The sequence below is a fragment of the Erpetoichthys calabaricus genome, chromosome 1 (genome assembly GCF_900747795.2).
Source record: "Erpetoichthys calabaricus chromosome 1, fErpCal1.3, whole genome shotgun sequence".
NCBI lineage: Eukaryota > Metazoa > Chordata > Cladistia > Polypteriformes > Polypteridae > Erpetoichthys > Erpetoichthys calabaricus.
The window spans coordinates 55,937,544-55,964,783 of NC_041394.2; the positions used below are offsets into that span (position 1 = coordinate 55,937,544).

A 27,240-nucleotide genomic window follows, 5' to 3' on the forward strand; every position below is an offset into this window, starting at 1 on the left:
AAAAAAAAACTACTATTGCATAATCCACAAGTCATTTATCCAGTCGTATGCTGGAAATGTGCAAAACACATACATTTTTGTTGAAATATTGTTAAATGGATACTTTTTGAAAAATCAGCGCAAATCATAAACAGAAAATACAATTCACATTGGACTGAGCTTCTGAATTAAATATAGGACTCTGGATCAATGAATGAAGGGAAGAGGCAAATCTGAGCAAACCTGCATTTTGTACAATTGCCTCAGCTATTGTTCAGCTGATTCTATATTATCTACTTTTCAACCTAGATTGGTTTTATCTGCAATATTAACCGGCTTGTTATTTATATTTCTCTGTAGATCATTTATATATATATATTACTAAAAAGAGCAGCAGCTCCAGCACTGACCCCTGAAGGATACCACTTTTAACATCATCAGATTCTGATAATATTCCTTGCATCACAACACTTTGATACCATTGTTTGAGGCATGTTATAACTTTCTGAAAATCAAGATAAATTATATCATATACATCTCCCTGATCATATCCTTTGCATGCTTCCTCATAGAACTCTAGCATGATGGTAAAACATGACCTTCCTCATCTGAAACCCATTATGGCTGCTCACAAACACACCAGTTTTTGTCATGAAATACCCAATATTTTCCTTAATAATTATTTCCATTAACTTAGTCATGACGCGTTTTAGGTTTACAGCCCTACAGACACTTGGATCCACCCATTCACCCTTTTTAAATAATGAGGTAATTTATACTATCTTCCAGTCCTTAACAAATTCCTCAGTTAATTTTGAAATATACTCCTTAAGGGTTTATATATGCTCTCACTACGCTCCTTAGGCACTCTAGAATAAATGTGTCCAATCCCTATAATTTATTGGATTCATCACAACTTCTCATTACTTAATATCTCCTTGCCAGTCCCTTCCGATAGAGAGAACAACAAAAAACAGCAAAACCTAATACATATTTTTATATGCACCACCTATAAGAGCTGAAGTGTTACACAATGAAGTATAGGTGAACATTTCAGCAACAGGTCACATATTCTGTCATTCTTGTCCAGTACTCCCATATCAGCTATATCCATTACCAAACCAAATAACCAATCACAGACAAAAACAGCAAAAACGAGAGAACTTACCTGGTTGGAAAACTGGGGTCATATTTGTACTCCAGAATTTCATGAGGATATCCAATTGACACAAGACGGTCTAGAAGCAGCTCAAAGCAAAGTTCTTCGTAATCAGGTGACTTGTACACTAGAATAGAAAAAGACAGACATACAATTTAACATGGACTGAGTCTCATATGAAATAGAAAAAATACACAGAGGAAAAATAATGTAACTACAAAAAGGATTTGCATTTCATAGGTTTGTCAGCAATTAGGAAATGAAGACATTCTGCAGTAAAGGGATATATTTTTACCCCTCAATCCCAGGCTCAATATGTAATTTACTTCAGTGACAACCTGAAGTTAAACATAGTTTTACCAGGCCTGCATAAAAGAAGCAGACTCACATGAAATAAAGAGATTCAAAATGACTGGCATGTAATTAACCCTATCCTGTCCATTCACCAAGCTGAAAGGTTCCGCTTCTGTCAATATTATTGTTCAAAAACAAAATGCCCTTCAAATTACTGTTTTTGAATAATATCAATAAGAAACTAGCCTTTCTCACTGCCATCCAATAACTGGATAACCATTGTCATACTTGGCACTGGTTATTTAAAACATGCTGCTTGATAATGTTTGTCATACTTTTAGATTGCTGAATATGGAGGGTTCTGTGTTGAGCTTGCAGGCTCTTTTGTCGATTACCAACTCTAAATTGCTTCTTTGTTGGTGTATGCACAAGAAAAAGTGTCTTATAAAGGACTAATGTCCTATTCAGTTCAAGGTTGTTTTCTGTCAATGTAGCCATTGCTCCCAGGATGAGCTTCATCTCAAAGCCACCCCATCCAAGATTAAAAAAGGGTTGCTTATATTTTTTAATTGTAGAAAGAAAGAAATGGAGGTAGTCTTAGATGAACATTAAGAAAGTATGTAACTGCAAAGCCCTGGTTGCACATATTCACTTTTAAGTAATAATTTAACATTAGCGTTTTGCTGTTGTTGTCCTTGATAGTCCTGTGTTTACCAGTACTTCCTCACAGCTCCAAAGTCCTTGGCTGAATCCTAGTTTGCCTCGCTATCTTTGTGGAGTTTGCTTTTTTGAACCCATATTTGCATAGGTTATTTTCCTGGTACTCTACTTTATCTCTCCCATCCCAAAGACATGCAAGTTAAGTTAAATGGTGACTCCAAATTTTCTATATGTGAGTGATAGCATTGGTGTTCGCACCATCATGCTCTACAATGAACTGGTGTAATTTTTATAGCTAGTTTCTGCCTTCTGCCTAGTGCCGCTGTAACAGGCTAAGGTTGTTGTGACCCTGGACTTGATTAAGCTTGTTTGGTAAAGTATAAATGGGCAGGCAGATTAACAATCTTGTGAATAATACACCAACTGGGGCATAATTTATTCATCTACAATGAAAACTGGCATGGCTGTGGTACGAAGGAGAACAAATTAATGACACTACATACTTTCAGTGTACCCTCTTTCCTTTTAGTGACCTGGCAAAATTTCCAGATCTTACTGTACCTGTCCACCTAATCTGAAGTATAGTGGGAGTGTATTCAAATGAGGAAACACTATTATCCTAGTGGATACTACATTGTCAATGGATTCAGGAAACCAGATTCAATGTTTATTGAGACATTGCCTATATTTGTGTATATGTGTGGTGCTATATAAAAATTAATTGACTGATCTATTTAATCTATCAACTGTACTTCTGTATATTTTCTTGTGTGACAAGCTTAAATCAAATGCCTCAGTTTCTTTACAGAAAACGCTGGGACAGCTTCTATGGCTATTAAATGGCAGTATATGGCTCCTACATGATATAAGTGGGGCTCTGATCCAGATGTGTGTGAAGCTGAGATATTTACACTGTTCATCTGAAACACAGCATTAATTCATCTCTTAAATTTTATTTCAGCATCTGTTATTTCTCTTTAACCTGTAAACTGAGATGAGGTAGAAAAGACAGTGTAGCAGTCCACAAGACTTCATAATTATTTAATGACACTGAGAAGGCAGAAAATAAATCCATGCAAGGTTCACCTTCGCCACAGATTATATTTCAATACTATTTGTCATTTATGTTTAGTCATTAGGCTCACATAGTTCAGTCATGTTCACTTGGAAAAGATGTCGAACTCTGTAGGGTGAAAATGTCAAAAGACAACATTTTTCTTCTGAATTTAGTCAATGTATTGTTTCTATTAAAATACGCATGTTTAACACTATTTACATTAATCCACATGCATATTTTCTGATATTATATTCAACTGAATGGCTTGTGCCGACTTGGATAAGCAGTACCTCCTCTGTAACAATACAAGGGGAAAGAAGAATCCTAAATACAATCAAACCTTGACTGATTAATCAGGATGATAACCTATTTGACTCTGTCAGATTCAGTAGGATGAAGTCAATGCCACTAAGTTGATTACACCCAGCTCATGTTAGTTGCAACAATAATTCTTTGCATTTATTTAGTGCTTTTCTCACTACTCAAAGCACTCAGCAATTGCAGGTTAAGGGCCTTGCTCAAGGGCCCAACAGAGCAGAGTCTCTTTTTGGAATTTACAAGCAAAATCTTCACTGCACTCTGCACATGTAATAATACTACAACTACTGGTACATTTTTATTTTTTTGAGCTTATCAAAGCTACCTTCTCTCAAATTCTGTTTTCTACTGTTGGTGTGTGGCCCAGTAGATCTTAAAACAAGTTTGCTGGTTTAGTGTCTGTCTTCCATTGATTGACTCTATGCTCCAACTAGTACAATTACTTTGAAACACTTTGTACTATAACTTACACTTGTAAAGTGCTTTGATTTAGCATTTAGAATAGGAAGGTGCTATATAAAATGAAAGCTTTTAGTGGTTATAATATATATTGACAAAAGGCATTATTAAAAGGGAAAGGTGTAACTTGTATCTTAGATCCTGACCGTTTTCCTTCCTACAGGCAGAAAATGACACTCCATTTTGCAATGAGTTACTGGGTTTGTTTTATAATTATTGCAATGCTCAGAGTGTCAGCAAATAAGAAGAGGGCCAATGAAGTCTTAGACTCACGCTTAGATTTTCTAGGCAGCAAGATGCCAGCCTTTTGAGTTAAACAATGAAGAAACCAAGAAATAAGGTAAATGTAAGTATAGTATGCAAAGTTCTCATGTTTTGACATATACTTCTGCTCTGTCTGTTTTGGTACATATTATAAATTTAATTTAGTTGGTGATATTGCTCTTGGAGAAATCTTTAAATAAAAGTAATATTTTACATCAGTCTGACTATATTTTGGAAGTCACTCTATGAATGTTGGTAATGAATTGCATGTTGCTAAATACAGAACTCTCCTGGGCAGAACATCTTACCTGCTATTGTGTAATCCATGTCAAATCCATAGCATTTGATTTTTTCCAGAGTCAGACTTCGGTTAACAAACACCCTGGAAAAGATAAATAACAAAAGATGAAGGGCTAAATGACATTCAATCCCAGAATGTATTACATGACTAAAAGCAGACTGATTTATATCTACTGTGCCAATGTGGGATAATCACTAGCTGCATTTTAAGTACAATACTTGGAAAGTAAGAAATAAAAAAATCAAATCTGTGTGCTCATGAATAGAAAAAAAAAATTAAACCATTTTTTTATACAGCTCCCAACATATTATTATTGTTTATTTAGCACATCTATATCCAAGTGTTATCAGTTTTTCTATCTATCCATTTTCTGATCCTACTTATTCCAATTCTCGTTGTATGAAAATCACCACCTCTACCGTCTGCATCAGGTATAAGACAGAAATTAGCTCTAGAAGGGGTACCAGTCCAATGCAGGGTGTACTAACATATGCAACCACACTCACTAACATGGAGCCAATTTAAAGTCACCAATTTTAATCTAACCTATATGCAACTTGGATGTATAAGAAAACTGGAGCACTTAAGAAATATCCATGCAGACATGAAGAGAATGTACAAATTGGGTTGGTGATCTGAAAGCTGTAAAGTCAACGTTGCATCACTTAAAAATTTCAATACTTGTATATACAACAAAATAAACAACTTTGCAAGAAGGTACAGACTTAACAGATAATTGAGATAATAATCTCTGGTGGAGTTCAAGGAGTGTAATAATGAAGTAAACATAAGGAATATGCAGGAAAGGAGCAAACTGTAAACAATAACATATAGTATATAATTTGAACAAAGATTAATTTAAAAAATACTATCATACATTATGTCGAGAATGACTATTGGCAGTTTCAAGATATCACATTCAAAGACACTGGGAGATCAGTATACTGGGAGATGTTTTCAAGGTGAGGGGAAACCTCATCCACAGCTTGGGAGCAAGCAGTGAGAAGTAGAGATCCTGTTTGCGGGGTCAAGAGAGAGAAGGCACAGTAATGAAGCAAGCTGAGAATAATCTGGCGAGACAATGGACTAAAGGTGATGAGGTGCACAACCATGGAGGGAAATTTAGGTCAGAACTAGTTTTGAACCATATCCTAGCAGCTAAGATTACTGTATGGCAGCTGTCAACTAATACTTGCCTCCACTTCTTGCCTTGAAAACAATTTGTTTTAGATTACATGTTATTATTGATTATACAGTAGCCTAGCTGATTGATTGTGCCGACTAGGATAAACAATACAAATTGTTTAAACCTTTATGAACCTTAGCAGTGTGATTTTTGGAAAAAATGGGCATTTTGTTTTCCAAGAAAACATTAGTTATCTTAAGAACAAAATAAGCATATTTTACTGTATAGTGTACTTGATCCACTATCAAATAAGGTAGAATTTAGGCAGTAGACAATGGGTTATGTTTATGATGGCATCTGACACAAATGTTCTCTGCATAAAATTGTTGAAAATATTAGATGACTCCAAAAACCTTGAAACAGAATAACTGGGTATGACAAATAAATGCATGAATGAATGAATGAAAGTCAAATGAAACATCAAACTGACCTGGAGCCGCCTGAATAACTCCCCTTAGCTGCCAGAATTAGGATGGAGTATCTGGCGCCATCTTCCTGGTGACAGATTTCAAAAATCACTATAACCATCCACGATTATATTTTAAAAGATGTGTTTACTAAGTATGCTTATTAAAATGGTAAATTTCTCTTTATGAACAGTGAATGACACATTCTTGGGCTTGTTCAGAGATACTCTGTATGGGTCTTTGCTGATAACCCTGGTCAGCAGATCTCTTCCCTAACCCCACCCATCCAGACCTCCCGTCTTGCACTACAGGACCCTTGTTCACTTTTGTTGTGCAGCTCTGTATACTTCAAGCATTGCAAGATAAGACAGTACTTCTCAGTGAGAAAGGTAGAATAACATATTAGAAGACAATGATGTGTGCTTATAAAGTCAATTCATGGTGGGCCTTTTCTTTGTTGGATGCTGGTTTTTCTGCATATTCAGTTTACATATCTTTAGCACAGGCTAAATCATCCAAAATCAAGCTTCCCAGACATTTAGTTATCCGATATTAAACACACAAGTGAACAAGATGAGATGAGTCACACAGTGTTCTAACCAGATAATCTAGCACAGAATTTAAACTCTCTGGATACTTTATTTTAAATAACAAAACAAATGGGCTTTGTGCTATTAACACTAATTTCTAAAATTCTCAATGTGAACAGAAACCTCTGGCCTGAATGTAATTACTTCTTTCTGCTGAATTACATTTTGGTTTGCACTCTGCTTTATTTATGGGTCATTATCTTTCATAATGATGTGCTTTTTTATTTTAGTCTGTCACTGTCACTCCCTAGTGATCTCCAACTCAATATATAACTATGGAGTGCTTTTTGACATTATTATGACTGGTAGCTTGGTTGAAGGAAATATAAAGCAGTTGACTGGCACAGATGAGTATTGGACAGTTGATTGGTGCAGAAGGAAACCCCAACCTCCAAAATGTAAAATTTCTGGCTGGCAACTGGAGTGCTACTCTACAAGACCATGTGAACACCAAGTGGTGGGAATCCTTATAACTTTGACAACCACTTTGAATAGTTTTCTTTAGGGATTCCAGGTGACAGTACAGCTATCCCATCTGGGATTGGTAGAACCCTCAGAGGTTAGTTGAATCAAATTGGCTTAATGACGTTGGCCATTTAAAACAGAATGCACAGTTCAGGGTTGTAGTAAGAGCAGGAAAAACGGGCAGACAGCAAGAGAAGATTCCGCAAAAAGTAATAATTCTTTACATTTATATAGCGCTTTTCTCACTACTCTCCACACAGGGAGGACCGGGGAAGCAAACCCACATTCTCCTTACTGCAAAGCAGCAGCACTACCACTGCGCCACCTGAAGATTAAGGGGGCAGAGACACCACAGTTTGTTGGTGTGAGCTCCATTCTGATGTCCCTTTTACAAAACGTGGAATTGATCCTGACCCCAGGAGTAATACCAGACCTTGGAGAGAAGTGACTCTGAGGTGGTTTAAAGCTGTGTCAAGTCTACAGACTTACTGAGCTAGGTGGTGATTCAAGTGCTCAAATAGCGAGAGGAAGAGAGAGGTAAGGTGGGAAGTAAGATTTGGAATTTTTTGGAGCACTTGGCTACAGGAAAGTGAAAACCCCTTCCTCCAACTGACAGACATGGGTTCAAGATCTGTGAGTCTGATGCAATGAGATTACAGATTTTGTTATTTTTCTTGTCTCTCTCTCTCTTTCATTATGTTGAAGCAGAGCTGGGCAGTTGAAGTAAGGATGCATAGCTGTTAAAAACTGAAACAGTGAATTGCATCCAATGCATTTACATGCAAATAAATCCATTCCACTTTTGCTTGTCATCTGACTGACATTGCCCACAACCTCCACACTTTGCTTTGTAAGTCCCACATGGCCCTTCCAACAGAGCTTTTATATTTTAAGCCTAGCCAGCCTACGTGGGTCACTGGGCCACCAGAAACTTGTCAGCAAACATTAGAACATGTTGGAAGGATTATTGCAGCCTGGAAGAGACAAGGAACTCTCTGTAAGAGGTTGCTTGGAAATGGATGGCCTGTGCAATCAATTCCCACTCTTTCCACTGTGACCCTCACCAGGAAAATGGAATGGAAATGAAGACTGTGGTGATACATTTTTTTATATAAACATTGTCAATAAATATGTATATAAACTATTGAAAGCACAGAAGACAAATTTGTTACATTATACTAATGGTTCTCAATACTTGCTGAAGGGCCTTACTAAGACAGCAGGTTTTGGTTAGAAGTAATTTCCTAATTAAAAGCTGATTCTGACCTTGAATTAAACCCCATGTGTACTTAGATTAACTTTTATTTCTGCTGTCACTCCAGAGTCAAACATTTACAAAGATTTGGCTTTTTATAATGCGGCACTGGTGTACAAGTTTGATTTTAGTGTATAGTTTGCATATCCTTACCTATATGTGTAGGGGTTATCTATATGGCCAACCTATAAGTGAGTATATCCAGGGTTGCTATGTGACTTGTTTTCCTATTATAAAAAAAACTGCAGCTTCCCATAACTCTGTAATGGAAAAGCAGGATCAGGAAATGGATCAACAGTATGTACAGCATTTTAATCACGGCTTTTATTGCACAGTCATTAATTTTAAATACTATATATTTCAAATAGTTTTGCTAGCCAAATCAGTTTTCATTAAAAATGACAGTTAACACAGTGCATACTGTACATAAAACTGAATAATAATTACAACCAAAAAGTACAAAAAAACTTACTATTGTTGCCAATTGGGTGCTGATTATCAAGCAATGACTTGAATATATATAAATATATTTTTACAATGGATAGCATGGTGGTAGATTGGATCGTTTAGTGTTGTAGAATCACAGCTCCATGGTCCTAGGTTGAGATTCTAACCCAGTCAATATGCTGTGGAAATTCCGATTGTGTTTTTCTGATTACCCCTCGCCACCCCATCAAAAAAACTAAAAGTTATCTTTGCAAGAGAAAGTGTGCCTTGATATGGCTACTGGGTTAGATAGACTGTAGCTACCAATGATCAGGATAAAATGGGTTAAGGAATTATTTTAAAATAATTGCAAGATTAAAATTTTAACAAGAAAACATAGTGGAAAAGACAAAAGGTCACTGTGGTGTTTAAAAGTAACCCAGATATGTGCTAAAAGAATCTAAATTAAAAATAAATCTGTTGCATATTTCTGGTGTGACAAAAGGCAGAGTGGTGAAAATAAGAGTTCAGAATATCAGAAATGCTGTCCAATATCGAGCAGATATTGAACTCTGATGACCAAACTGTACCCCTTGATTGCCAATAAAAAATTGCATTAATCCATAGGATCAAGCCTGGTAACCACTGCACAATACCTTTAGCACATGCAGAATCCTCAGCATTGTTTAATCTATGTGCAAGGCCAACACCTTTATGGCAGTGACATTAACATGTTGATTGCCACATTGTCTGCTTTGCAGTGCAACAAAACAAATGCATCCTTCTGATTAATCTCTTATAGATATTTCCATAAGGGTCTACTGGCAGTTGCATCTAGGTGTTAGTGAGAGGAACTGAAACCTTATGCTTGGAGTTTGATTGGAAAACACGGTCAGGCTCATTCTCCGCCTCTGAATGATTCACTAAGTGACACTAAAAAATCAACCTGTGTGTTTTCAACTTTATACTTTTATGTAAACTGTACTTTATAGATATAAAGTTCTTTGAAATGGCAAAGTTGATAAAAATAATAAAGATTGTATGATGGCTGTGTAGTCCTGAATTCTTCCAGTAAATATTTTACTAAACTTCCCTGTAGACCATACTCTAATGAAGAATCTTTATCATACTGACAAACTTCATAATTACTGTTAATATTAGTAATATTTGTGAACCAAACATAGCATATATCCTGTAAGGAAAGAGGTAGTGATACTGAAGTTTTTATGAACAGACTATTACAACAATAAGAACAACAACAGTAATTTATTTCTTGCATAGCCCAAAATCACAAAAATAATGCCCCAGTGTGCTTTAACAGGCCCTGTTTTTAGACAGTCTCCCTCTCTTTGAGAAGACAAGAAGTTGGTGCTGGGCCCGTCTGATGATAGGACCCTTCTACCCGATGATTCCAGGGCTCCTTTATTTGAGGTGACTTTTCCATAGGCAGGCAAACAACTTGGAGCCAGAGCAGTGGCACCAATACTTAACCTTAAAACCTTGATGAACCAAATGGCCTCTTCTCAATTATATAACCTGTGTTATTCTCATTGCTTTAATGTACTTAATTGAAGTTCAAAGAAGACAAAATGAAATAAGTTTTCTTCAAAATGGGACATAACACAGTTCCAGTCATAATATATTGCAATTTTGCTAGAACTATAAGGTGATTTTATCTGATCTGATTGCACTAAAGTGCAGAGCTGTGTGTCTGCTGGCCACAGGAGCATCCAGATCTCCTCTTGTGACAGCTTTCAATTTGGCAATGGCTTTACAAGTCATGCTTTGATGTGTTTACTGAACTTATGCTAATATTCAAGATGATACAGGCGCCTGATAAGTAGATATTCACTTTTGTAAAATGATTCCTTTTTCATAAAATCTCTTTAATTTCTTAAAATTAATCAATCACCCAAGAGCATCACAGGGCACCAGAACCTTTTACTGAGTTATCTGGTGCAAAGCAGGAGCCAGCACTGGATAAAACTCCAGTCCATTACAGGGCAAACGGAACACTGGGGTAATTTAGATTAAACAATTAATCTAATATATCACCATGTAAATATGACAGAACATTACAGTGCCTGGAGAAAATTTGATTTGAAACATTCAAACGGTTTTCAAACAAGTTTCCTTCAGGTAATCATTGTGTCACTGTGCAACCCTGCCACAAATATTAATCTGTTAAAATATTCTGTCTCTCCAAGGAAGATAATATAAGGTTTAGTAGACAAAGTTATCACTTCTACTGACACAAGTAGTCGTATATTTAGGATGCTATGGCATATACATTGTCTAAAAGCATCAATGAATCCTTAAACCACTGGTTGATGAAAGCTTCTAAAGGAAGATTAGCAAAATTAACCGCAAAACAAAATTTCAAACATTTACACGTCTTATTACCATTCAAATGCATATACACATTTAACGCACTTATATGAATTCATCTTAGCGTATGAACACTTACAAAAAGAAAAATCGGTCCAAACCATTATAGAGCCACGAGTTGCCTGTGCATTGAAAGAATAATATTCTTTGCAAAAATCCCTGAAAATAATTAATGTAATAATAAGCGTTACCTGTGGTGATAATCCCGTTTCAAAGTTCGTAAATCCACATGACCAGTATCAGGCAGGGTTCTGAAGTTACACTCGCTATCACCTTCAGCCGGATTTACCGGCACTTCCCGAGCGATGCTTCCCATTGTCTTTTATGCTTGCACTCGTGCCCTGTCTTTCTCTGTGACACCAATGCAAAGTGGCGTTTGGTGATGTGTACCTTTTCAAGACTGTGTTTCTCATGGACTTAAAAAAAAAGACACGTACACTGGGCCTCTGAACTCCTCCCCAGTTTACACTCGGGTCCCCTGACCAGCTTAAGAAACTAAGGGCGATCGTGCTCACTGACATGCAACCTTCTCCGTTTTGTTTGAGTATTGACGGGTTTGATGAGTCTGTAGTGCGGGGATAGAAGTTATCAGCAGCGTGCACACCGCAGCCGGCCGGCAAGGAATTGGGAGAAAATAAGAGAGGGGCTTATCGCGTCTAAATGAGGAAAGAGAGAGAGAGAGAGAGAGAGAGAGAGAGAGAGAGAGAGAGAGAGAGAGAGAGAGAGAGAGAGAAGCGCTCAGAGTCAGATGGAAGTATCGTAATGCCACAATCACCTTAGCCAAATGCCACAACCGTATTTGCGATAATGCCCACGTAAGTCACGCAGTTTAGGTAAAAAATTAAGAATCAATGCAAGCGTGCCCACTGGAAAATACAAGAGGAGAAATAGCAGCCAATTATTTTAATTTACTTTGTACCTGTTCGCGGACCTGCTTAAAATATTTTCTGTCAGATTAGTGAAGTAACTCTTACAGGTAAATTCAGTGATAGAGATGGCAGATGCAATCACTAAGTAGACAAACGCATAGGCGAATTTTGCTCACTTATTTAACAGAACACTTTAGCAGTTTAGTGGGAGTCAGGGATGCGAATAAAGACAAGATGGAATGTAAATGCGCTTGGATGGGAGATACAGTCATGACATATGCTCCATACCTGAAGACCAATGTCGAGTTGTACTTGACTTTACTGGAGGTACCCGCAGACTGTCAGAACAGCCAACTCATTCTGAAGTCAATTCCATCCATTACTCCTAACCAGCCTTTTTCCAGTTCAAGCAGTTAGTATTGTTGTAATTTATACGTACATTAATGTTTGAATTGAACACTGCACGAACGGTGACTTTAATTGATAGGGAATTTGCCTAGCACACACAGACCTGGTGAACCAGAAGATTTCCCACAACAGCTGGCATTGGGCAAAAACCAGTCCAGGAAGACATGACAATTTAATGAATAGCATTCACACTTACACCGTTAGGAATATTGGCCAACCAAACTAACAGCAAACAGACAGCTGAGAAAATCCATGTGAACAAGAAGCAGTAATCTACCCATGTACTGTACAGTAAGCCCACCCAGAAAAATATTCCATTTTTCAGTAATATTACTGATGTATTTTTTATAAGCATACGCCATATTTGACATGTAATTCTCATTAGAAATGATTTTGTTAACAGAAAAATCTCTGAAGTTTAAGCGAAATAATGTTGACCAAAATTTCGTCATGTTTTAGAGCAGTTACCGTTCAAAGAGTTTATCTTAACTTATCATTTAAGTATGCGATAACGGTTTAGTTTTGGACTCCGAGCTATAGAGCGGTATAGTACGTCTTAAATCTTAATCATAACTTTAAAATCGTTTACGGTCTGCCACCAATATGGAATGCAAATATGTCGGCAAATCATTTCATAAAATTCTTCACTAAAAACTGTCCCTTACGGTAGTAAATTTTAAATCCACTAGACTATTAACTGCATAACAGTACATTAAAAATCGATTCGATTAAAATCATTATTTATTTATTGCAATGTCCTTACAGAATATTTAGAAAATACCATGTATCCATCTTTTGTCAGAAACAACTTATTCAACACAAGACTATAGTGCACAGAAGGTTATAACGGCAACAAATAACCAACTATTTTTAACTTCTGTACAAAGGGATGCAGGGAGGCAAAAACTACCCCTGGACGAATTGCAAATAAACACTCACAAACACCCCACACTCATTTCCCGAGTAATTTAGGTTGCCAAATCACCTAACCTGCATGTGGTTGGTATGTGGGTAAGAAACAAGATAACCTTGAGGAAAACCCATATAATTTCCGGAAGAATGAATATTTTTTTTAAAAAAGGGTGGGGGGCACGAGACAGTGGCAAACAATTCTTTCGTCAGTCTCCAAAGTGAACCTTACTCTTCACCCCCTCTAAGAATTTAGCCGGCTTACAGCAGCCCTGGAGTGGATTATAATGCCTGTTCGCGGAGCTGACACAAGAGGTATTTATAGATTGTTTTTTGCGGACTTCATTCCCGTGCCGTTACCAGGTCTCCAGAGGCGCAGCTGGGATATTAAAAAAATCCACGTTGCACTATGCATGGCGCTATATAGTGACTTTCTCTTGTAACCAATGCGGTTTCGGTTACATGTTGTGTCAAACATCTCTCACTCAAATATCAAAGTACAGTGCATATGAAAATCTGAATGGACTATAAATTGCCCCACCCCCACTCCCTCTTACAGAATAGGTTATCAAACAATAATAGATCCCTAGGCAATGAATAATTGTCAGCAGAATGGAATTTACTCTAATGGAAGTTCCTAGTGGATATTCTGGTCTTTAAAATGCTGAGCAGTCGACCACAGATGAATAGAATTTTTCACTTTCTCCGGAGACTAAAAAACAAAACTGTACTTACATCATTATGTATTCATTTATATACACATTTTAGAACTGAAAGTTAGTAATTTGTCAGCAAACGTTTGAATTAATATATTAAGTTTGTATAAACAAAAAAGAAATCTGGTTTCATTTCTAATTATAAACATAATGAGCACATTCTTTTTAAACCTGTCTAATCTAATTCATTACAGCAGACAGCCAATGGGTTATGGGCACCAACTAATAACTGTCAATTAATCTAGCACCCATATGTTTGGGTCTTCAGCAGAAAGCCTATGTAGACATTAGGAGAATGTGCAAATTCCAAATACACAATGACTTGGCTAGGAGTTTAGCATTCAGGAGCTAGTAGGCAGCAACGCAAACCACAACATCTATTTATTTCTATGTCATTTTAAAATCTAATGAATAATGACAAACACCAGTCATTTTTTAGGCTATAGAAATTAGTATGGACAGAAAACTATACAGAGGAACAGTTTTGAAGCTGTTTTCAGAGAGATATATTGAACTCTTTAAATATTCATTCTGGTGCCAGGCAACAGAACTGTGTTCTCACTTTCACATACAAGGGTGAAAGGTAGCATCTTGTATTCCATTTCAAAAATCAGCAGCTGAGAGTACCAACGATCCTTTCTTCTTTCTCTGGCAGATGTGAATGTGTAATGATAACAGGAAGTACATATTTTCGGAATTGCACTCACATAGTCTTGAGATTCTTTATTTCATCATGTGTATCCAAGTTGTTTACAGATTCACTTAACTTACTAAAATCTGTCATCTGTCTTTAGGTGATTCTTTTTAAAGAGTGTTTATACTGTTATTATTACATCCATGATGTAACCATGGAAAACTATACAGGGTGGTCCAGATCTAATTATGCAATTATTGCTTTGCATTGCATTAAACATTGCATAGTTAGATCTGGACCACCCTATACAAATGAAATGTGTAGATTTTCCCAAAATTAGAAGTTTGACAAATAAGTGGGAAGCATTTGGTCAATTATGGCTAGTTAATACCTAACTTGTCCCAAAATCTCATCCAGATAAATTTTAAAAGTTGTCAACTTTTGCTTGTAGCAATTGTCCTAGCTTACCTGGCACCAGTCTTAAATTTCTACTGGTGTCTCTGAAAATGTAAATTACAATTTAATTTACATTATTCTCTTGGCTTAGCTTTATTAATGCCTTTGAAAAATTAGGTCCCAACACAGTCTTTTTGGCAGAAGTCTAAGGAAGGCAGTTATAGATAGATAGATAGATAGATAGATAGATAGATAGATAGATAGATAGATAGATAGATAGATAGATAGACAGATAGTTTATAGTGATATGCAAACATCTTAGGCACATACAAAACATTTGGTAAAGTAAAAATGCACTATTGTGGTACACTATTATGTAGTTTTTTTTTTAAAAAAAAGGTCTGCCACAGTTCTTGCGCAGACTACTTTGTCCTGCTTGCTTACATGTCTCAAGGTAGATAGCCTTGATGGTGTTGACATCAGAGTTCTTCTTAGGCTGTGTCATCTATTGCAGAAGTCCTAACTGAGTGTGGTCCTGTGTTTGTGGTCATTGTCCTTTTACAGAATGGATTTGGCACTGATCAGACACCTCCCTCTTGGTATTATGTGATGCACAAGAATCTACCAGTACTTCTCTACTTTGAGAACTCAATTTATTTTGACCACATCACCTACTCCATTTACAGAAATGCATCCCCAAACCTGCAGGAAAACTCTGCTGTACTTTAGTAAGTTTGCAGGCGCTTATCATGTAGCACAGTCCAGCTCATCTACAAATAAACTGCCTCCTGTTTGATTTCTAAAGTACAAATGATGCACTTTAACATTATAAAATGAAAAATTAAAATTCAATACGATCCCTGCAATTAAACTCAAAATGCTTATAGCTCTTGGCATTAAAGAGTTCCTAATTCTGTTGTTCCAGGTTCTTGGAAACCTAATTTATACAGCTTACTATCAATAAATGAAACTTAAAAAATACAGAATAGGTACTGTCTGACAGAATCAAGTTGTTCATCTTTCAACTTGTTTGTGATACTGCTCAGTGACAGAAAACTGATACAAACCAATAATTTTATACTTTTGACAATTTTGTTTAACCAGGTTTTGTTTTAAATGTGAAAGTTCCCAAACTAGCATATAAATGATAATAGAACTGATTTGAGACTTACAAAAAAGTCTTATTGTAGTTTTGTCTACTTTAAAACAATTAAGCTTCAATAGAAAGAACAGCCATTGCTGTCCCTTCTTATGGATTTATTCAATATTAAGATCAAAGGTCAATATATTATCAATGGTTGTTCTTAGATATTTGTACTGCTCCCTAGTCTCTACATACTTCTCTTTTATCATTGTTAAGTAAGTGAGAGGAGGGGAACATTTAAAATCTATCAAATGCCTTAAGAGATGTTTAGCCATAAAAAGAACAATTGCACTATTGAACAAACTTATCAACAATAGGTCCATGACTATCCTCCTTATCTCTAACAAATTCACAATGACAGAGACAGCAAACATTCCCTTAAAATAAATAAAAATGTAGTTAAAAAATAGCTAAAATGCTAACCTGATCTATTAGAATACCCCATGCATTAACTGAACCCACTTAATTTTATTTTAGGATCACAGGGTCTAGTACAAATCTTACTATGTTTGGGCACAAGACCCAAACAGGCCTAGTTGAAGCACTAGTCCAAAGCAGACTCCGCTCACACACATGCTGACACTCATTCCACTTCAGTTATAACTGCCAGTTAATATAACATGTGCTTAGTATGTAGGAGGCAAATCAGAGCACCCAATGAAACACAGTCCAGAAAGCATTAGAGTACTGATAAATGCAAACAGAAACACAGCTATAGTAATCACTTTAATTTCAGCAAGTGAGTGAAAAATTTGAAGAGAAACCTTTACACTTGTTATCATATTGCTCAACAGACAGACTGGTGTGATCATTAACTGTAGTTCTAGAATTAGTGAATGAACTACCATAAAATATCAACTGAATTATTGAGTGAAGCTGCATTTATCATTGCCATAAATAAAAACAATATTTGAGTCAGTTTTGGGGGAAGGATAGTGTAGCACTGTGTAAACGGACAGCTTAATTTGAAGTATTGTTGGCTTTCTTCTTTTTCTGCATGTGGATACCCATTTTAATTCAATATGCAGTTTATTCAGATTGTATTGAATTTTGAGCTTGTCCTTCGTGTGGACTTTTTTTTTAAGTGTTAGAGATTTTTATAGCATTGGTAAGTTGTGAATTAGCATGTGTAGCCTTGTGTTGTGTGTTTCTGGAGATATGTAGGTACATGCTATAAATGTGTATGTACACACATATCCACTTGGTAAGTGGATATTAATGCATGCATGAGCACATACCTAGTACATGTTTTTGGTGCATCTGTGGCTATATGATTGTGTGTGTTTCTGTATTGGGAGACCAAATCTGACAAAAGAATAAATGTGAGATCTGACACAAGGTTTTTGTCCTACTCTGTGATCAGTGCTGTCTGGACCAGGGCAGTGTTATTGTGTTGTTTCCAGCATATTGCACATAAGCCACAGCCTGTAAAAGAAAATTAAATGAAAGTACACCTTCCTTTCTAAACCCTATTACTTTTGCTATCTGAAATCTTGGTGAAACACTTTTACTTACACAACTGTGAATGCATAGCATATGCTCTTTTGATATATCTTACTGTTCCAATTATTATTTATATCACTTACATTTTTGGATATGTCTTATGATGAGTGCTAACTGTGAAAGGTACTACATAACATAAAAAATGATATTTAATTTGGAGTGAAAAATGAAAATTGCTTTTATCTTTTGATGAAGTGAAACAGGCTGAAGATATTGTCATCGTTCTCTTTCAGAATGCTAAGCCAAAGCTCTCTTCTCCTCTAAAAGCAGGGCAGAAAAAGTGTTGCCAAATTTGTTCAAATGAAATGCTCATTTAATAGTTTTGAGAATCCTGTTATTGGAAAAATGGAGATCAAATGTAGAAGGGCTTGAATTTTCAGGTAAATGGGCAATTGACTAGACTGATGGTGTTTACTTATCTGAGGAAGGAGAGTCTTGGAACATTGCCAATAGGGGGTTGCCAATGCATTCAGTAAGTGCAGTGGGTATCACCAGTTAGCTTACATGCAGAGACAGTTGCGTATGACATGGGCCATGTCTTTGCATCTCAGACATGCCTGAAATATGACTATATCTAGCAGCAATTTCACTGAACTATATATGGTATATATGATAATAAACATGAACTGAACTGAAACAGTAAATGGTGACATAAAGGCAATGAGAGCTCACAAAAAAGGAGTGGCATGCTTGTTCTCTGTGTGTCATTGCCATGTCATCTTTAATTCATCTTTAAGTCATGTATTACTGTGATTTCCATATTAAGTACACTATATGTAGAATATGCCTCTGCACCTTCACTGTGACCTCTGCTACCCTGATTATAGTCCTCCATACCACTTTTCAATGAATGTCTGGGATAAATGCATCTGTTTGAAGTGTGTTACCTCCAACATTTCCTTGTAGATGCTGAGATCATTGCTTGCAGAGTTTATTGGTCACTAAGTCTTACCACTTCAGGTAATTAGTCAAGGAACACTTGGACTATTTATTTATCATTGACCTGAACCTTTTGTTAAATGTAAATTCCTATATTTTATTGTGCATTGTTAATTGTTTGAGCATCTTTTTACAATTGAAACTGTGCTCCTGATACCAATCTGTAAAAATAGAGGGGTTATCATGGAATCACCTTTAAAGGTAAGAATAAGTATGGCTGTTTAGTGGCAGATCTGAAGGCAAGCTTGAAAGTTTTTAACAGTAAGTCAAACATGGAAGCTTGGGGAGTGTCTCATAGGTGATAGTGAAGGGAAACAATTGGGAAAGAGTAAGCGGATATACAGCCTCTTACTGTTTCTCCTTTTCCAACAAAAATAAATAATTATTCTTGTTGTCTCCCTGTTTCCTCAAAGTTGTCGATCATTAAAGTAATGGGAAATAATCAGTAACTTTCTTGGTTTAGAATCGGGAGTTAGCCGCCTAGATTAGGGTAGTCATTTTCTGGTAATATGAAAATGGGTCAGTTAAATGCAAGCAGACTGAAGCTCTGAAGACAAAATAAATATAAAAAAAAAGAAACAAGAAGGCAAAAATGTACAAGTGAGGATTCCCTTGTTATGTTATTAAATCCTTATACTGAATTGAATACAAAAAGTTTAAAGCATTTATAATCGCAGTAATTATTGTTGTCATTTAAAACTGTAATTACTCAGCAAAGTTGTCTATTATCTTTTTAAAACAGCCAAGGCGTACATGGACAGAAAAGTGTAGATTCAGTGGGAAGCATATGAGTTTATATATTAAAAACAAAATTGTCTTACAATCATCTTTGTGTATTTAAGTTTAGCCAAGAAAAGAAGAAAAATGCAATATTTAAATGTGAGCTAAAATGAATCTGGAAGTCTCTCTAGCTGTCAAAGAGTAGAAATCTATCCATTCATTTCTGTACCCTATTTTTCTGTGAGGGTCATACAGTAAGGTGTTGACTGCTATTCTGCCAGCGCTACATATAACATGAGATTTAGCCCTGAATAGGAGGCCATTTCATTGTAGGGCACACTCCAATATTTAATTAATCTGTCACTAAATTTTCCCATTTTAACATATTCTGCATGTCTTTGGGATGTGGAGGTACACTGGAGAACCTGGAAATAAACTTTCGCAAACAGGGGGAAAGCATCCCAGCTGCACACAATTAATTGATGGGTTTGGATGCAAAACTAGTTCTGGGTTACTGGGAGACAACCACAAAAAATATCTGACACAGATTTTATTTCACTTACACTCAATCTATACAGTATTCAGTAGTAGAGGTTAAGGTTAATCTAAATCGTACAGAATATATTCTGTGTGTTTTATCACAACTGTAAACAGTAAGTGTTCTTATTTCCAAAGAACTATTTAACATAATCCACCTTAAACAGAGCCACAGTCATACTATCACAGCACCAAGTGGGCAAAATCAACTTCCTTACAGTCAGTGATTCATTAAGTCACAAGTGGTACCTGCATCTATGAATTTCTCCTCTGTCACCATGACAGAAGTTTTTTAAGTTTGATCAATCTGTTATAAAGTTGCAGCTCGATGACAACAATTTGTTAGGCAGCTACTTTTGTTAAACCTTGCTGCTGCATGTACAAGTGGACATTTGCATTACACAAATGGGAATGGACATCTGGCCTAGTTTTTATTTCATGAACTAAACAGCCTTTTGCAATTCACAGAAATAAAAAGAAAAAAGTCTAGGGTGTGTGTGTTATTTCCTTCTGTTCAGTGGAGCTAATATTTACACTGTTTCATAACCCTGATGGCTATGGGGGTAGAACAGTTACCAAAGCAGTGCTTCAGCACATTTTTCCTGCAGTGTGGGTCAGCAAATAGTCTGGCAGTATAGTCTAAAATTCAGGCTAGGGGTCAGGACTGAGATTGTACTCAGTGAAGAGTGCTACAGAAAATACATAATGGTGATTAATGGCAACTATGGCATTGTCAGTCAGTTATTTGCTAACCTGTGTAGTTCTGAACAGGGTCGCAAGGGGTGCTGAAGCCTATCCCATCTGGCACTAGTGCCAATTTAGTATCGCTAATCCACAAAACCAGCATGGTCTTTGAACTGTGGGAGGAAACCATAGTACCCTGAGGTAGCAGACATGGGAAAAACATGCAAACTCCACACAGGAAGGACCAGGGACATGAACCTTGATCTCCTTACTGTGAGGCAACAGCACTACTGTGCCACTCCAATGGCACTGTGCAACGCATAATTTATTCATTGAACTGCATATTTCTAGCTTTCTTTACCAAGTAGTATCGTTGAGAATTTTATTTAAAAAAAAAAAACTACTGTATTTTTGACAGGTTACCTATTTACATTTGCTCATTTGTTCATTTCCCTCAATAGGTTTATAAAATAAAACATTTCACAGGCGTACTGTGTGGCATCTTGTACTAGTGTCTAACTTGTGTTTAATCTAAAACAGCCAAAGGAGAAAATTAGAGGATCTGGCCTAAAAGTATGCATTTAAAGAGAAAAAGACTAGCTTGTATGGAAAAGCAGGGAATTTAGAATCCTTAAATTATTTTTCTGTGTTTATTATACTGAATAATATAGAAATAGCATAAATTATTCAGGTATCATTATGGCTAATATAACATATAATATGATCATTAAGGTGGCATAGCAGGTTGAATTAATGTAGAGATATGTTCTCACAGGCTTTACAAGAGTGGACAGACTCAACAAGGCTACTGTACCATTAGAGGTCAGTAAGCCTGACCTGTAGATCTATAGTGCTGGGTGAAGCTGCGCAAAAGCATTTAATCATTGAGAAATGGCAATATTAAACCAATAATTTATGTGGTTACTTTTTATGAACTGGTTCTACTATCCACTTTTCTGAAACCAAGAATGACACTGCATAGAGAGCTCTTAAGTCCCAGCCTTGGCAGCACTAGATCAACTACTAGGAGAAAAACAGAGATAACTCTTTTATGAAAGCACTAGTACTCCATACTTCATGGACATGGAATGGTTTCCTATAATTAATTAATGAAATACCAACCTTTGTATATCTTGCACATGTTTTCCTTGGTGTGTGTGTTTCTATTTGACACAAACATATCAGAAGACATGTTTCAGCTTATTATACAAATATACTTGTCAAAGACTATACTTATGAGATTTATATATCCATGTTCTTTAATACTGTGGTTGTCCAGAATCAGGACTACTGACCCCTCATTTACAGGTAAATCTGCTTTACTTTGACGCTGACATATAACTTTGTTGTGCCATATTTTCTTCTCTTATTATTAATTTGTTGCATATTTTATCATGTTGGCAGCACAGCTATTTTGTGACTTATCACTTTGCTGAGTATTGGCTGCTTTTCTGTACTCATGATTCTCTTTCCATTTAAAAGGAGAGCATTTGTAAGCATGAAGCATGGAGAAATGACTAAAGTGGTGAAGCCAACATCACTCCATTGTTCTATATTGTTGGCATTTATTCCAGATGTCAGAAATTAGTATACGCTAATGAAAAATTGTAATCTACAGACACATGGGGAACAATCTCATGAGCAAATTTTTGTAAAAGGGCTAAACCAGAAATCAAAGTCAAGAGTTCTCAATCAGTATTTTTCAACTTATTTTGCAAGAAAGTCATTGCTTTATATTTTAAGTTTTAGTGGGGATTTATAAAGACCATCACCCTTAAATAAGATAGCATTTGATAAGTCATCGATAAACACAAGCATAGCAACAAAGCTGCATCAAGAAAGCATCTGTACATACAACACCTGAAATTGATGATATACTGGAGTCATCAACAAGATGATAAAAAGTGAAAAATAAAATAAAAATAACAAAAAAACTTGTAAAAATTAATCAAGAAAAAAATTAACTTACTGAAAAGTGGTTGGTAATATTGTTAATAAAAGATGGCTTTTTATTAAGGAGACTTACAGCTGGATGACAAACGGGATTCGTCAGTAAACTTACTTGAAATGAAAACATTTTAGAAGCAGCACAGGCATGTGGTTGTTACGATTTTATATATTGGCATATTTTGTAATATTTATTTAAGCAGGTTTTATTAATGGTCACATCACAGTATGTTTTTGAAGTACTGAATATGATTTTTGCATTTATTATTATCATTCATTTTGTTATCAGTTATTGTAAATTATTTTGTAGTGTATTGTTGCCATTTTGTTTTTTTTTTCCTGGATGTCAATTTGGAGTGTGGATCAGAATATGGCAAGGCAAGTGAAACAATGATTTATGTATTTATGTCCGGAATCCTAAGAATTATTGTAAACATATCAAAATAGCACAAGGTCAGATACTAATTCAAAAATTAAGCAAAAGACAAGACCAAAACATAATAGGAGCTTAACTAAAAAAATGTATTAGATGGTACACAAAAGCTAATAAATGACAGGAGGGTATTCCTTCTGTTATGCTCAACTTCTACAGGTACTTACACTACACCATAATCTCATCCAGCTAGCAGTATCCTTTGTGGAAAAAGAGCTTTTGGAGTCACATGTTATCTGATACATTCTTTACATTCATGATCCTTCCTCATGAAAATGTTTCATAGATGCTACCCTGTTTTTCCATATATGTAGCAGCTTGAATATATTTATGATACCATGAGAAGAAAATATGTTGAGTAAAGTTACTGTAAAATGTGTAAAACTGTTTGGGTTCTTGTACTGGAATATGCAAGTAATTTCATGCTTTTCTGGCTTTTTCAGCTATATGACACCCTCTGCTGTTGAATTTGAAAACTCTTCAATATACAGTATATGCACAGTGTTGCACTGCTCCCTACTGAATGTCTACTGGAGAACATATCTTTGCTCCATTTATGAGGTTAAAATTTACAAACTACCACTTTAAAATGTTTGGGGCTTTGCTTTGTTTTGTTTTTTTTGTATGTCTGTCTTTTTGTCCAAAGATTTAAATTTAGACAGTATTATTTTGGTTACCTACTGATGCATAAGGTACAGACCTTTCTTCTGTCTATCCCTTCATTATCAAACCTACTTAATCTATAGGGGTCACGGATGCTGAAGTCTCATCTGAGAGTACTGGGTGAAAGGCAGGAAGTAATTTTGGACAGAGCACCAGTGACAATTTTAATAATTTACTGTATATAATGAAAGGTCTGCAAATGCCAGCTTGTTCATATGAACAGTGTGAGATTCATCTACTTAAATTGTACAATGCACAGTAGCTTATGTAAAAGTAATAATTATATTAAGGTATAGAGGACTATAGTATCAAGGCTGTTTTACCTCAAAATGTTTAAATCTTTGATAACCATCCATCCATTTTCCAACCCGCTGAATCCGAACACAGGGTCACGGGAGTCTGCTGGAGCCAATCCCAGCCAACACAGGGCACAAGGCAGGAACCAATCCCGGGCACGGTGCCAACCCACCGCAGTCTTTGATAACCTATTGGAGAAATTTTATCTTTATTATTATATTCCCTCCTATCTCAACATGACACCCACCTGAGTGCTGTCAAGACTGTTGCCTATGTACTATTCCTCTCAACTCTAGTACATGTTCACAAATATGAAAAATGTCCCCTATCACCAGTGCAACTCTTGTACTGGTGATAATAGAAGCTGTTCATATTTTTCCCCACAGACTCTTGAAGTTGACATCCTGAAGTTGCTTTCAGCTTCTGTATTGTTTCTGAAAAAGAAAAAAAAAAATCATTCAGAGGAAAATGATAATATAATCTAACTACACATGTAAAGGTTAATACTACTGCAGTTGCAAGAGTTTGCTTGTCATGGAAAATTCTGCATACTGTAGAGATACAAAGTTTCAGCGATTATGACAGAAGCAGGCTTTTTGTGCCACTGTGTGAAAAGAAGGTAGATACAGCATTGGACGAATAAAAGAAAAAGACATTAAGTAAATATACACAGTAAAGTAATAACTCACTTCCCTGTAGCATACACACTGATGTTGACACCAAACTGAAAACTCTTTATTCCATTTACTTATTAGACTGACACCCTTAAACAAGGGAGCTTACAAACAATTGAGATACAAGTAGTTTAATTTCACTGTCTAATTGGAGCACAGGCAGATGAAGAGACTTGCTCAGGGTCTTACAGTGTCAGTTGCAAGATCTGAACCCATAACCCCAGGATTTAAAGTCCAAAGCTTTAACCAGTATCACACATTGCCTGTCTTTTTCTTTTTTGTCTAAACACACAAGATTAAAACAATACAAATTTGTAAAACAAACTTCCCTGCAGCTAGTTCTAATGTAAGGCATGCCTGCCTTCTCAAAATTGCATTATTTTACCTGTAGGCTATACAGTAATACTAGGTGTAGCTCATGTGATGAAAGCCTGGAGCTCACACTTTCCTATATCCACAATCTTTCTACCAAGAACAATTGTTTTCATATCTGTCTCCTCTTTGCGCCGTTACTGCAAATATACCCCTACTGCCTTTCATAAGATTGCTTCACAAAGGGTAGCCCATCTCCCAAGATAATTTACCCAACCATATGTACTCTTTTTCTATCTTAAATTGCAGATTATTTTTACATTGCACTAGTAATAGAAAAAAAAGTCAGTGCATCACCCTGTGTGAGATACAGATCAGTTTTTACTACAAACAAATTCTTTGACAATTATCCATCCATCCATCCATTATCCAACCCGCTATATCCTAACTACAGGGTCATGGGGGTTTGCTGGAGCCAAACCCAGCCAACACAGGGCTCAAGGCAGGAAACAAACCCTGGGCAGAGCGCCAGCACACCGCAGGGCGCGCGCAAACACACACACACACAAGGGTCAAGTTAGAATCGCCAATGCACCGAACCTGTATGTCTTTAGACTGTGGGAAGAAACCGGAGTACCCGGAGGAAACCCACGCAGACAAGGGGAGAACATGCGAACCCAGGTCTCCTAACTGCAAGGCAGCAGCGCTACCCACTGAGCCGCCCTTTGACAATTATACTATTACTAAATAAAAAGACAGCAATCTTGTTTTTCCAAGATCATACATTTTGTTCCAGAGCAAAGCATGTGAAACACAAGTAAACTTTTGTCTCCTCTTATCTAGATGAGGAATTATGACAGACATGCAAGTTATTTTACAGTATTTTTCAGTGTTTTTGCATTTCTGTGAAAGGTTGTAGTGTACTGTAGTATATACTGTATAGTCTTGGATCACATTATTATATTCTATCCTAGAATCCTATATTTGTGTAAACAACATAAATTTTGATTTACTGCACATTAGAACACAGAACTAGACTAGGCTCTCCACTATTAATAATGGTTTTTGGAATTGTAGCTAATGTAGCACATCAAATCCTTTGTAATTTACATGCTTCATAACCCACCCATTTGTCATTAAATATTTTTAAAATGGGATACTTCTTACACTGACTGTAGTGACAATCATTGGTCGTCAGACAGAACATGTTGAATTTACATCATGAAAATTTAGAATATGAAGATTCACAATTGACTATATTTCTTGTATACCTGTGGACATCTGTAACTAGCCCCAAGATAGAGGCTGAAGAAGAAAACAACATAGCAAATTAGTGGAACCACAGTGTGATGGAACTCAGTAAAAGGTGTACAGAAATTGTGCTTCTGCTGTCTTCGTCAGTCATAAATGATGTAAAACCTGTGTGCAATACCACACTACTGCCAGTTCAGACAAGGAAGAAATAAGGGAAACTATAAATGTCAAAATGCTGATCTTAGAGCATGTAGTGAATACCAGGCTGGTGTGGATACTATTCAGGCTATTATTATATTGCTTACACAACAACATATCTTGCTCATCCTGAAGAATCCTTAATCACCTTCCATGTAGACATTTGACTCCTCTGCCACTCACTTATGCCACTTGTTGGCTTCATTGTTGTAAGGTTTTTACAACAATACAGAAAAATTTTAACACAGCACTCTACATGGTGGTATGTATTGAGCAATCATTTTTGTAATGAACTAAACTGAAACAGACATACACTCTAATATATACAGTATAACAGAAATTTCCTTATTCTGTTTGCATGTTGTGGGCAGCACAGTGGCGCAGTGGGTAGTGCTGCTGCCTCGCATTTAGGAGACCCGGGTTCGCTTTCTGGGTCCTCCCTGCGCAGAGTTTGCATGTTCTCCCCGTGTCTGCGTGGGTTTCCTCTGGGTGCTCCAGTTTCCTCCCACAGTCCAAAGACATGCAGGTTAGGTGCATTGGCGATTCTAAATTGTCCCTTGTGTGTGCTTGGTGTGGGTGTGTGTTTGCCCTGCGGTGAGCTGGCACCCTGCCCGGGGTTTGTTTCCTGCCTTGTGCCCTGTGTTGGCTGGGATTGGCTCCAGCAAACCCCTGTGACCCTGTAGTTAGGATATAGCGGGTTGGAGGATGGATGGATGGATGTTTACCTGTTAATGACAATTTTTCTGGTAAAGGAAACAAAGTTTTTGGGGTGTGCTCACGACAATAATAACCCTA

General features: G+C 36.5%; 1 protein-coding gene across 4 annotated transcripts in view; it reads right to left on the reverse strand.

Moving 5' to 3' along the window:
* LOC114652324 (cytosolic purine 5'-nucleotidase-like) overlaps positions 1–11,893 on the reverse strand; it is a 55,154-nt gene extending 43,261 nt beyond the window's left edge. The window contains exons 1-3 of one of the 4 annotated variants that reach the window (XM_051931790.1): positions 11,400–11,893; positions 4,499–4,572; positions 1,148–1,265 (exon numbers count right to left, since the gene is read on the reverse strand). In XM_051931790.1, the coding sequence (XP_051787750.1) occupies positions 1,148–1,265; positions 4,499–4,572; positions 11,400–11,524 (317 nt within the window). In that variant the 5' untranslated portion in view covers positions 11,525–11,893. The remainder of the gene's footprint in view (positions 1–1,147; positions 1,266–4,498; positions 4,573–11,399) is intronic. The other 3 variants (XM_051931786.1, XM_051931799.1, XM_051931797.1) reach the window with 3 other exon arrangements.
* Positions 11,894–27,240: the final 15,347 nt, after the last annotated feature.